Consider the following 10,497-nt stretch of genomic DNA (forward strand, 5'->3'; position numbering starts at 1 on the left):
GAGGGTTGTGCTAGGGTTCATACCAACCATAAATCTTTCTCTCCATGCCACCATTCAATCACTGTGTGTAAAATGAGTCACCCATCCACAGAATCCTTACGTAATTGTTTTGATACACGGCATGATAAAATATCTCAGTCAGGAGGCGGAGAAGCCTGTCGGGGCAGCCTGGTTGGCCCCGGTCAGGAGGCGGACTCCCGAACTTAAGCCGCTGTCCGATCTGGGCAGCCTGCCGCAGGAGGCTGTTGGGCCCGGTCAAGCACTGCGGCAGGGGATGTGGGATTAATATTCTCCACCCCTATTTGCTTCACATTTTTGACCCACCCGGGCACCTACCCGAAGATTTTTGCTGAAAATCTTTCCCCGCCTTCAAACTTTAATTGCCCCTGTTTTAGAGCAGGCCAGGCAGGCCAGGGCCTGGGCCGGCTGCCGTGGGCCAGGCTGTGGGCCGGGGCCTTGAGGCTGTGTGGGGATGTGGTCACATCACAGCTTTGACAAGGCTTGTTATGCTCCGCCATGAACGCCAGCAGCGCCGCCGTGGCTACACCGCAGGCCGCGGGGGTGAGGAGAATGGAGATTCTGCTGCTTGCTGCTGCTGCTGCTGCTGCTGCTTCTGCTTGCTGATGCTCCTCCTAGAGCCGAATGATTCTTCCCACTCCTCGTCGGCGGCTTCCTGTGGAGATGATCTTTCTTCCGCAGGTCTCCATCTTCGTCTACATCCTCGGCCCTCTGGTCGGTGTCATCGCCCTGCTCGTGTGCTGCGCTTGTACCGCGTGGACCTGCGGCAAGTTTCCGAGACTTCTCCGTCGACTCCCTCGACCATGCCGGATCTGCTGCTCGTACCAGGAGGAAGAGGATGAGATAGAGAGCGAGGAGAAAGAGTTCGATGTCGAGGCAGCGAGAGAGGCGCTGGAGGCGCGAGGAGCATGGATCATGGAAGTTCATCTCATCCGCGCCCAGAACCTCCCGAGGTTGGACTGGGCGATCAACGACAGGATGCTCATCGGGACGTCCGATCCCTTTGTCGTGCTGAAGGTGCGAGCATGGAGGAGAAGGTGAGAGGTGATGGAGGAAGCGGCAGGTCATCTCACAGAGGGAGGACGAGGATGTGGCGAGGAGGTACGTCAAGCTCAAGCGCAAGTCGAGGGTCCTCCGAGGAACTCTCCACCCTGAGTTCAGCGAGAGCTTCAGATTTCCTCTTGGCCAGTCAGCACCGCAGGACCAGCTCGCGCTGAGGCTGGACGTGAGACAACTCGTGTAGCAGAGGAAGAGAAGGAGGAGGAGAGGGGGGTGGGGTGGTTGACTTGTTGACTAGTGCTCAGGTATGGGATTGGGATCGTTTCAAGCCTAACGACTTCTCTGGCTTTGCGGAGCTCCCGCTGGGACACTTGTTCAGGGAGGAGAAGAACGAGGTCCATCAGCTCCTCTGCTGCTGCCCGCCTGAGCTTGAGCCCAGCTATTCACCTGGTGTAACCTGAGCTGGCGGGATGGAGCTCCAGTGTTCGGAGGGATGTCGGGGAACCTTCGCTCTCAAGTGCTCATCTCACCTAAGACTCGCTCCTGCCCGCCTGACTAGGCGAGCAGACGCTCTGACCTCTTGCTGCAGGTTCAAGTTAGGATCCGCCTAGTCAAGGCCAGGAGCGCAGAGGTTGTCATCTCGGAGCGCATGGCGGGCAAGGAAGCGATCCGGCGGAACATGCAGGTCGGAGATAGCGGTATCCCCAAGGCGCTGGAGGGGCTTGACCTGAGCAAGACGAGGTGAATGAAGGAAATGCGCATGAGACGTTGAGAGAGTTGATAAGGATGGGGGTGCTGCCTGGGTCGTCGGAGGGAGTGAAAGATCGCGATGTTAGGCGAGCAATGTTGTCAGAGGACAAGGTCAGAGTTGCTTGCTGTGTTGCTTGCCGTCCTTGTCGCTGGCTCCTGCTCCCGCTGGTCGCTGGTCGCGTGAGACGAGGAGCAGGAGGAACTGGTTCGACTGCTTAGTGAAAGCGGACGGGACATGGAGAAAGCCGACATTGCAGCGGCAAGGCAAAGGGTGAATCTTACTTCGTTTCGTTCGCCTCGTTTATTAACAGCTGTGATTGAAAGATTCGTTTCATATCAGCTAAAGATGCTTCAGCTAAACTCCAGCAGACAGGTTGACAGCCCCGATAATCTCTCGAGCATATGTCCACATCAGCTCAACCCTGTCTTTCAGCGATGTCTCTTACTTCCTCGTCCTATGAGTCGGAATCTGCGCTCTTTGACGCCAAGATTTCTCTACTGCACGACAGGAGGCTGCTTTTAGTACTTCACTTCCTTCTCTCACCCTCCCTCAGCTCACGCTCTCGTTCCAGGCAAGACAGTTCGCGGCGGGAGAAATCAGCAAGAAGTGAGCTCCGTTTCTCAGCTTGTCAAACTTGCGACCACCCCTGACAACCGTGGCAGGCAGTACCACGATGCTAAGGAATCACTGATGTCGGAGTACCCACAAGTCAAGCCGACGATGCAGAAGCTGCAGAAGACGCAGAGAGATCCCAGCAGCTCCTTCAAGATCTCTTTCTCAGCTCATGACCCGACCCCAGCTGCCGCCCGGGATGTCCGGCTGACATCGCCCGCAACAAACAAGAAAGTGACGAAAACGCTCGACATGCGATTTACCAGCGATGAAGATGAAAGGCGAAGAGGCGAGCGTGCCTCAGGTAGCGTTGTTGTTGACATTTGTCAGAATCTCATCGCTATCAGGTGCTGCCCTCCTGCCTGCTGACAGTCTTGCTGTTGCTCCTCGTGAGGCAGACCTGCTGTTGAGTAGTTCTTTGAAACGAGAGTTCAAGATTGATGTCAACGACAGATCTGTGCTGACGAGAGAGCGAGGCAATGGTGAGAACAGTAGCAACAACAACAGCAGTAGCAACAACAACAGCAGTAGCATCATCAACAACAACATTGACAGCAATGACAACAACCATAACAATAGCAGCAAGAACAACATCACTAATATCAAAATAACATGGACAGGAGGTTGGCCGTCGCCAACATCAACACCAACGACAGCAACATCATGAGTAACAAGAAGACAGTCAGGATTCAAATTCCAGATGCGACAAATGCTGAAAGCGACGTTGACAAGAAGCGTCAACTGCCAGTCAATGTCACCGCGCACTCTATCCTCAAGGGGAAGCAGGAGCGAGCAGCTACCTCTGAGAGGGGATCGTCCATGAGGCAGGACGGAGGAGGAGCAAGAAATGACAACGTGGCAGCAGGCAAGAGTTTGTCACCTGCTACTCCAGCAAGGCCTTCAGCTGCCCAACTGCCCAAACTCCCGAAGCCCGAGAAGTATCGAGCTAGGAATGTGTTCGGAGGACGAGGATGGTCCGGCCAAGGTCTTGGGGGCTTGAAAGTGAAGCTTTGGGGGTGCTGAAACTGCTCAGGTGCAGCTGGAGCGAAGGGTCCTGGTGGCTCGACAGCAGGGCAGGTGGGACTCGTGCTCCTCTCCTCCTGTGACTCAACTCCATGCAGGCGGCGAACCAGAGAAACGAGCGGGCGAGCGAGGGAAGCATTGAGGTGAGGGAGAGGGGGAGGAGGAGGAGGAGGAGGAGGAGGAAGAACGGGGACAGGAGGTAGAAGGGGAAGCACTGAGGAGGGGGACGAGGAGGTCACTGAAGTTTTGAATCCAGATGAACACGCGGCGAGTCGTTCACTTTGGCGATGGGTAGGAGATCTAGTGACATAACCGTTGAACCGTTGAACCATGAACATGTCAAGTTGTACACAAGGAGGTGATGGATCGCATGCGAGCCGTGCCAGTCATCGGATAGCGCCGACGGTTAGCAGAACTCTCCTGTAAAACAAGACTGAGACTCGTGACGGCCCTTACCGTACGTGGTGCGCCGGAGACGGCATGACAGTAGCGCGTTGGACGCAGACGAGGGCCTTAAGTTCCTAGCCGTCTTGCTGTATCATAGTAGTACGGTGGGTGACCTACACGTCCTAGCATGCAGTACGGTCTATCTCTCATGTGCTCCTCAACCCGTTTCGTGTACATTCAACTCGGTCTTGAGAGCAAAAAAATGTCTGAAAATGTCTTCAAGATGCAGCTGAGGTCGACCTTGTGCAACTTCGCAACAAACTCGAGCTCCATCGGTTATGAGCCTCGAGAAACGTGCAATGAAAAAGATTAAGCTCCGCGTGCTCTCAACCGGGCTCGAACCGATGACCTTCGCCTTATCAGAGCGACGCGCTACCAACTGCGCTATGAGAGCTTGCAATGCAGCTGCTGACAACTCTACATATACCTGTGTGACCACCCCTACCCCCTCCAGATGTACCCACCCTTATCTTCACAGCAAACTACCCCCTTCTTATCCTGTACCTGACTCAATCTTGTACACCCCTAACCCCCCCTGCCACACTCTCCCCTTTCTCTAGCTTCACCTGCGGCCTCGCCCCCGCCCTCCCGATGGCCGTCAGGAGTCGACGGGAGAGCGAACGGGGTGAAGGGAGTGGAGATGGAGCACAGAGAAGGGAGGGAGGGGAGAGATGGCGATCCGTTGAGAAGAGCAAAGGAGAAGCTAAGGTGGAGATGCGACAAGGGAAATGCGGGGGAAAGTCAGCAGAGGGAATGCAAACGATTGATGTAGTGATGGAAGTTATCGGTAACAAGTCACAAGTTTGTTCATCTCATCTACCACGGGCCATCGTCAAAAACCGTCGGGCATTGACTCATCCCAATGTCACCACAACAGCGGTGGCAGAAACATCAAGAGAACGTAGAAACCTCGTGAGTAGAGAAAGCTGCTTTCTTCTAAAGATTCATTGTACATGTAACAACATCAAGACTTCACGCCTCCACTCGCACTCGACCCGTCTTAGGCGACACAGACGCTCTGGACTCGCTCCTGCTGTTCCAGTTGAGGCCATCAGCATGGTGGGTCCTGACGTAGTTCAGCAGCCCTCGCATCAAGTCCTTGAAGAGGCTGACGATCTGCAAGTCGTCTGAGACCTTCTGTCCTTTCCCTTGATCGTTGTCCTCTTCCTTCATGTCTTCTCTTTCCTTCATGTCTTCTTTTCCTTCTCCTCTTCTGCTTTCTTCACCTTCTCTAGTTTCTCTTGCTTCTTCCTGGCGTCTTCGAGTATCTGCCAAATCCATCACCGCGGTCCCTACCATGCTCCCGCATCTTGTCGACCTGGTTCGCAAAGACAGGAATACAGTTGACGATCTCTGAAACAAACGCGGCAGGATTGGGCAACGTGACCCAGGCAAGCGCCTCGATGCCATTCAAGATCTAGAGAGAGCGATCAGAGGGGTGAGGGGGCAAACACAGTCTACCATCTTCTTGTGCTTCTTGTGCTTCCCCCCTGACTCCTCGTACTTGGAGATGCTTGCTAGAGCCTTAGAAGAAAAAACTCAACAAGATTGCTGATGTCACCTCCAACAACAACTAGATCATTCTCTCCATCAGCACAACACAAACTATCATCGGCATGCCATTGCTTTCAACCTCATTTCATCCTCCTCTAATGTTATGTAACGTTTACATACCTCGCTGGTTGGCACAAGAAGTTGCTCAAACTCCTCGTCTGAGGGTTTGGAGCCTGAAGCCACGGTGACCAGCATGTCTCGCTGACATCGAAACGCCTGCGACCAATCTCAGGGCTGAGGCATGAGGCTGCTTGCGAACCTCTTCGACGCATCGCGCGTATGATTTCAACTCGTCAGATTGCGAGCTGAGGACTTCAACAAGGGGAGTCATCTGAACCAGAGGCTGAGGTGAGCTGCCATGGGCGCATGTTTCACCGTCACCTTGGCAATCACAAACTCGTCGTAAGCGCGAACGATCTGCTCTCTGTCATACTGCAGCAAGTCAGATTGCAGCTGAGTAACTTCAAAGAGCTCAAGGTCAGCAACTCACCGACTTTTCCATATCTTTGCTGACAACTTCCTTCTGAACCTTCCGGCTTGTCAACACTTGTCAAACCTTCACCTCAAGCCAACGAACCTTCTTCGTTCCAAACAGACCCTGCGCATAATTCTCGGCCACAAAGGACCTCAGCGCCCGCATCAGGAGCTTCAGGCAGTCCACCAGCTTCTTGTGCTCGGGCTCCTGAGTGCGAAAGTGACCCTAGAGTGAGCGGGGGAGGGACTCGGCTGGCACCTTGTTCTCTTCAACTTTGGTAGCGAAGACCGGCAAAGCGTTAAGGGCGTCGCTAAGGTACGACACAGGGTCTTTGACGGTGACCCAACTCAAGGCCGTCATGGCGCCGGCGATCATCTGAAGGTGATATTTGACCTGCCATGGTCAAACTTGTCCGTGAACAAGGGAGGAGACTACCTGTGGGGAGGACACGCAGCCTTCGCGTTTGATCCCCTCGATCTCCTGCAGCGCCCGGTCGATCGGAACTATCCACTCATGGACCTGCACCGCTCAGCGCGTCAGCGAGTATCTTGCTGCGTCACCCTCGGGACCGTTGCTGAGGAGGGATTGGAGACTTTACAGACGTTGTCGAGGAGGACTCGCTACGTCCAGTCAGCTGCAGGACTTGAGCTCGGAACCCTCTCACCTGTGCCTGGAACGCTGCGTTAACAGCCATGGCCTGTTTTCTTAAAGGGGCTTCGAAGCATTGACAAGAATCCAAGAAGTCCTGCAGTAACCGTCAGCAACGAGCTGGCTTCCCAGCCTTCGACCTTGAGCTCCTTGGCAACGATCTTGTCGTAGCTCGTAAGCTTCGGGTCGACCTTCTCGGCAACGACAGCTGCTGGCCGTGCTTCTACGTATCCCGCAAAGGGCAGCCCAAAGAAGTATCCAGGGAGCCTCCAGCAGTCGACAACTGGAGAGGCTACTCCTGCTGAGAGACGCTCGGCTCAGTGCAAACTTGACCAGGACACCAACAACCTTGCTGGACGACTTGAGGACAGTAGATGTGGCTGGGAGACTGCAGCGCTGTCAGCAGGCACGCGCTTGAAGCTGCCCTCTACCATGTAGTGAGCCTCGTGGAGGGAGGTCGGGGTGTAGTATGCCAAGGAAGGAGGAGTCTGCATGCTGTAGGGGACCTGTGAAGGAAGTGTTTCACGAGGCACAGGAGACTGCAACAGAATACCTGGTGATAGTATCCTTCGCCATTCGAGTTGAACATTTCGAACTCAAAAGCTGCTGGAAACGAAAGCTGCGAGCAAGGTTTTGCCCTCCACCTGACCGCGAGTCAAGATGGTGTAAAAGTTTCATCTTTTTAAAACTTCATCTGTAAATTACATTCCTCGCCATTGTTCCACTTTCATTTTTCTCACCGGAGCCTCAATCAGTGTGTTCTAATATAGACTACTCTATCGCGCATGTTATATTCCCTTATCTCCTTCTCAAGTGCCATACCTTCTTGTCTTTTCTCTGACTGTCCTTCCCTCTCGCCCTCGCTCTCCCCCTCCCTTCCTCTCGCTTTCTCTTGCCCCCCACTCCCAACCTCTCCCTCCCTCCCCTGCTGTTCAACCCCATCATATCATAATCGCTTTCAAAGTTGCACTACCCCACCCACTATCTTCTCATGGAATATACTTGAGAAGGAGGGGTTAAGAGGCTCTTGGGTGGGTAAAAGAGAAGCAGGGGGCCCAGGAGGACGGGAGGGGGACGAAAGACGTGGAAGCAAGCGGGGAGAGGAAGGAAGGGGGGAGCAAGGGAGGTTGAGATGATGCAGTATACCATGAGAGGATGGTTTCGAAGGCATCTTAGGATCAGTTTGCTGGTTACCATGCTTTTCTCCACTGCTCTTCGAAATGTTTCATCCTTCGCCCCCCCAAGATGTCTCCCTTGTCAAGGTGCACGAGGGCAAGGTGAACGATTATCTCTTCTCTCTGCTCCATATGTGATGTCTAGACGTAGCAGTATGCCCTCGCCGCCGCTTTCAGCACCCTGGACGCCATGGATCATGGCGGAATTCAGCGGGAGCCACAAAGCGAGCAAGCGCGACACAGGTTGAGGGATCATCGATCTTGGTGCGGACAGCGGATCCGAATGAAATATCAAACATCACGGACATTCTCGCTCATGGGTTCCTAGACGAAGAAAGGGCTAAAAGCTGGTTTGGAGCACTGGAAAGGTCGTTCCTTCGCTTCAATCTCTATGTAGGGATGCTGGACAGGCTGTTCACAGCAAATTTCAAGGAGGGGTTGGCATTGGGCGATACAATGTCACGACAGAGCAAACATGTTCACAACTTCATCATCGCCTGTGATGAGAGTGGAGAGCTTGCTGGCTCAGCAGAGATCACCATGAAGATGTATCCCTGCAAGAGGAACAGCCGTCCTGACGATCAGCTACCATACATTTGCAATGTTGTGGTGCGGAAGGAGTACAGGAAGAAAGGCTTTGGGGAAGCTCTCGTGCTAGCTTGCGAGGAAAAGGCTCTTGAAGCTGGTCTTGATGGTGAAAGCTTGAATTTGCAACACCGTTTGTAGTTCTTACCCGCACACAGAGATCTTTCTTGACACCAACAGCGACAACGTTGCTGCATTGAGGTTATGCCGCCTCCCGATTCTTGTCACTGACCGTGAGCAGTCTTTATCACAAGTTGGGCTACGTAGCTGAGGTGGTCGATCCTCACTACCGGAGCCCCAGAAAGGTCTACATGCGGAAGCGTCTCAAGGAAACAGCTCCAGAGTACACTTGAGAGGTAGAGGATGCAGCGTTGAGGTTGATGCAGGCTGAAGCCGGACGCGCTGAGCATGCATCGGATCATCAGGAAGGACGTGGAGGAGGGCGGGGGAGATGCTGATGTTGTATGTGTGCCGGTGCTCAATGACGACGAGGTTGGTTTCTCTTTTTCCTGCTTTGCGTGCTCAGTATGTATCAGATATACCTGCCTCCCAGCTCAAAGCTTGAGCTGATGCTCGGTCCTTTCGCTCCTGTCGCAACAGCAGTCTTAGCAGCATTTGCATGGCTGCTGTTTTGACGTTTTGACGAGATGCCAGAGGGTGAGAAGTCAAGAGCTGTCTCACCACATGTGTGTTTCATCCTCTTGGAATCGTTGTCAAGAAAATTGTACAGCATTTTTTATATCGTTTTCGATTTTACTTGAATTGTCGCCAGTGGATGGCAATCAAGCAGGTGTGCGCTTGAAACAAGTTGAAGGAGTATGTCTGCCTGAATGGCGGTAAGTCACCTCTGCAAGGAGGAGTTCGAAACATGAATGTAGTCTGTTATCAGCTCCCCATATTGTGAGCAGGTTCTTGGTCGACTCAACGTCGATGGGTAGAGATCAGATCACAGGTCAGAGTCAAGTCACTGCGAGTTGGAGGAGGCATAGTGTAGGATCTTACTGCCTGCGGGCAACGGATGAGACCATACCTGCGATGTAGACTGAGTGACAAGGCAGAGGAGAAACAGCAGTAGAAGCACCTTGTCTGATCCCAGCGACGAGCCTCGCAGGGCATTCTGATTCACCGCCGCCTGGATGCTCCAGTCTCGCATCAGGTCCACCTACATGACAGTCAGAGCTCGGAAGCAGCTGGGGTCTTCGACTGACGTAGATCAGTTGTGGGACATTCCCACGTTGCAGTCCCAGTCGGACGACCGATCCCTCTCTCCCCAGGATCAGAGGTGCGAGCTGGGCGACCGGCTTCCGGTACACGATGTGTCCGTCGATCTCATGCAAGACGTCCCCCACGCACACCAGCCCTGACCGATCTGCCGGCCCTCCGACAGCCAGAGATTTGACGTGGAGCGCCCCGGTCGAGTCAGGCTGAAAGATTACGCCGACCCCCACCGGCTTGCTGATGCTCTGCGCTGTCTCTGCGGTCCTATTGACCACGGTTGAGCTGCTTGCAGGATGCTTCTTCTCATCATCGCGACTTGAACAACAGAACATAATCTGCGAGAGAGTTCAGGGAGGAACATACTTTACAGCGATACAACTAGCACTGATATGCACACTCTTGTTAGCGAATAGCTCCTTCGATTCTTCTCTTACACTAGACCTCGTTTCATCGTTCACGTCATTTCATGCATCTCTGCGCTAGTTCAAAGGTGGAAGTAGAACAGATCAATATCCTCACCCTCCTTTGTTCCTTGCCCTCTCTTACACCATCCATCTATTGCACAGGTGTATCGTGCTCTCCTCTCTCCCTATATGGATATGCTTTAGCTGATCTCCCTTCCCTTGCCTGTTCCCTGCATTCTGAGCTCATCAACCACCTGTAGCTCTTCTCGTCAATCTCCTCCTCTGTCTCCCCTTCTGTTCCTCTCAAGGGGGGCTCTCCTCTCTCCCCTCCTCTCTCTCCCCTCCTCCACCTCTCCTCTCTCTCCTCACTCTCCCCTCCCCTCCGCCACCTCTTGCTTCTCTCTCTCTCTCTCTCTCTCTCCCCCCAACTCATATCTTAAGTGGAGGAACTTGGGGAGGGAGTTTTTTTGGAAAATCAAAGCAAGGTCTCTCATCTTAGCTAGATCTCTTCGCGTCACGAACTTTATCACCAACTTGTAGAGACAATAACTCGGTGAAGGAGGAGAATTTCGATAACCATGAAGTGGC

General features: G+C 53.5%; 4 protein-coding genes and 1 non-coding gene across 5 annotated transcripts; 2 read left to right on the forward strand and 3 right to left on the reverse strand.

Annotated features, from left to right (window-relative positions):
- Positions 1–516: 516 nt before the first annotated feature.
- GUITHDRAFT_114353 (hypothetical protein) lies at positions 517–3,698 on the forward strand (the record flags this gene model as incomplete). Its single annotated transcript, XM_005826548.1, has 15 exons — positions 517–561; positions 700–1,035; positions 1,082–1,243; positions 1,323–1,412; positions 1,607–1,758; positions 1,803–1,878; positions 1,964–2,038; positions 2,092–2,140; positions 2,201–2,289; positions 2,340–2,374; positions 2,431–2,727; positions 3,001–3,365; positions 3,414–3,457; positions 3,502–3,546; positions 3,660–3,698. 15 exons carry the CDS (start codon positions 517–519, stop codon positions 3,696–3,698), a joined length of 1,899 nt encoding a protein of 632 aa, XP_005826605.1.
- Positions 3,699–4,171: 473 nt separating this feature from the next.
- GUITHDRAFT_t88 lies at positions 4,172–4,244 on the reverse strand. Its single transcript has one exon. It is a non-coding gene; the product is annotated as a tRNA-Ile (tRNA).
- A 578-nt stretch (positions 4,245–4,822) lies between these two features.
- GUITHDRAFT_164914 (hypothetical protein) lies at positions 4,823–7,177 on the reverse strand (the record flags this gene model as incomplete). The annotated part of the gene is made up of 17 exons (XM_005826549.1): positions 7,081–7,177; positions 6,959–7,033; positions 6,876–6,915; positions 6,668–6,828; positions 6,544–6,624; positions 6,449–6,499; positions 6,315–6,398; positions 6,138–6,272; positions 5,982–6,086; positions 5,895–5,933; positions 5,786–5,836; positions 5,664–5,735; positions 5,525–5,620; positions 5,312–5,374; positions 5,169–5,267; positions 5,077–5,118; positions 4,823–4,966 (listed from the first exon to the last, which is right to left on the reverse strand). The coding sequence occupies exons 1-17, from the start codon at positions 7,114–7,116 to the stop codon at positions 4,823–4,825; spliced, it is 1,374 nt and encodes a 457-aa protein (XP_005826606.1). The 5' UTR covers positions 7,117–7,177.
- A 981-nt stretch (positions 7,178–8,158) lies between these two features.
- GUITHDRAFT_114355 (hypothetical protein) lies at positions 8,159–8,922 on the forward strand (the record flags this gene model as incomplete). Its single annotated transcript, XM_005826550.1, has 5 exons — positions 8,159–8,396; positions 8,446–8,488; positions 8,529–8,630; positions 8,674–8,779; positions 8,824–8,922. 5 exons carry the CDS (start codon positions 8,159–8,161, stop codon positions 8,920–8,922), a joined length of 588 nt encoding a protein of 195 aa, XP_005826607.1.
- Positions 8,923–9,251: 329 nt separating this feature from the next.
- Positions 9,252–9,837, reverse strand: GUITHDRAFT_114356 (hypothetical protein; the record flags this gene model as incomplete). The annotated part of the gene is made up of 3 exons (XM_005826551.1): positions 9,252–9,317; positions 9,369–9,449; positions 9,496–9,837. The coding sequence occupies 3 exons, from the start codon at positions 9,835–9,837 to the stop codon at positions 9,252–9,254; spliced, it is 489 nt and encodes a 162-aa protein (XP_005826608.1).
- Between the last annotated feature and the right edge of the window lie 660 nt (positions 9,838–10,497).

The sequence above is a fragment of the Guillardia theta genome (assembly GCF_000315625.1).
Source record: "Guillardia theta CCMP2712 unplaced genomic scaffold GUITHscaffold_74, whole genome shotgun sequence".
NCBI lineage: Eukaryota > Cryptophyceae > Pyrenomonadales > Geminigeraceae > Guillardia > Guillardia theta.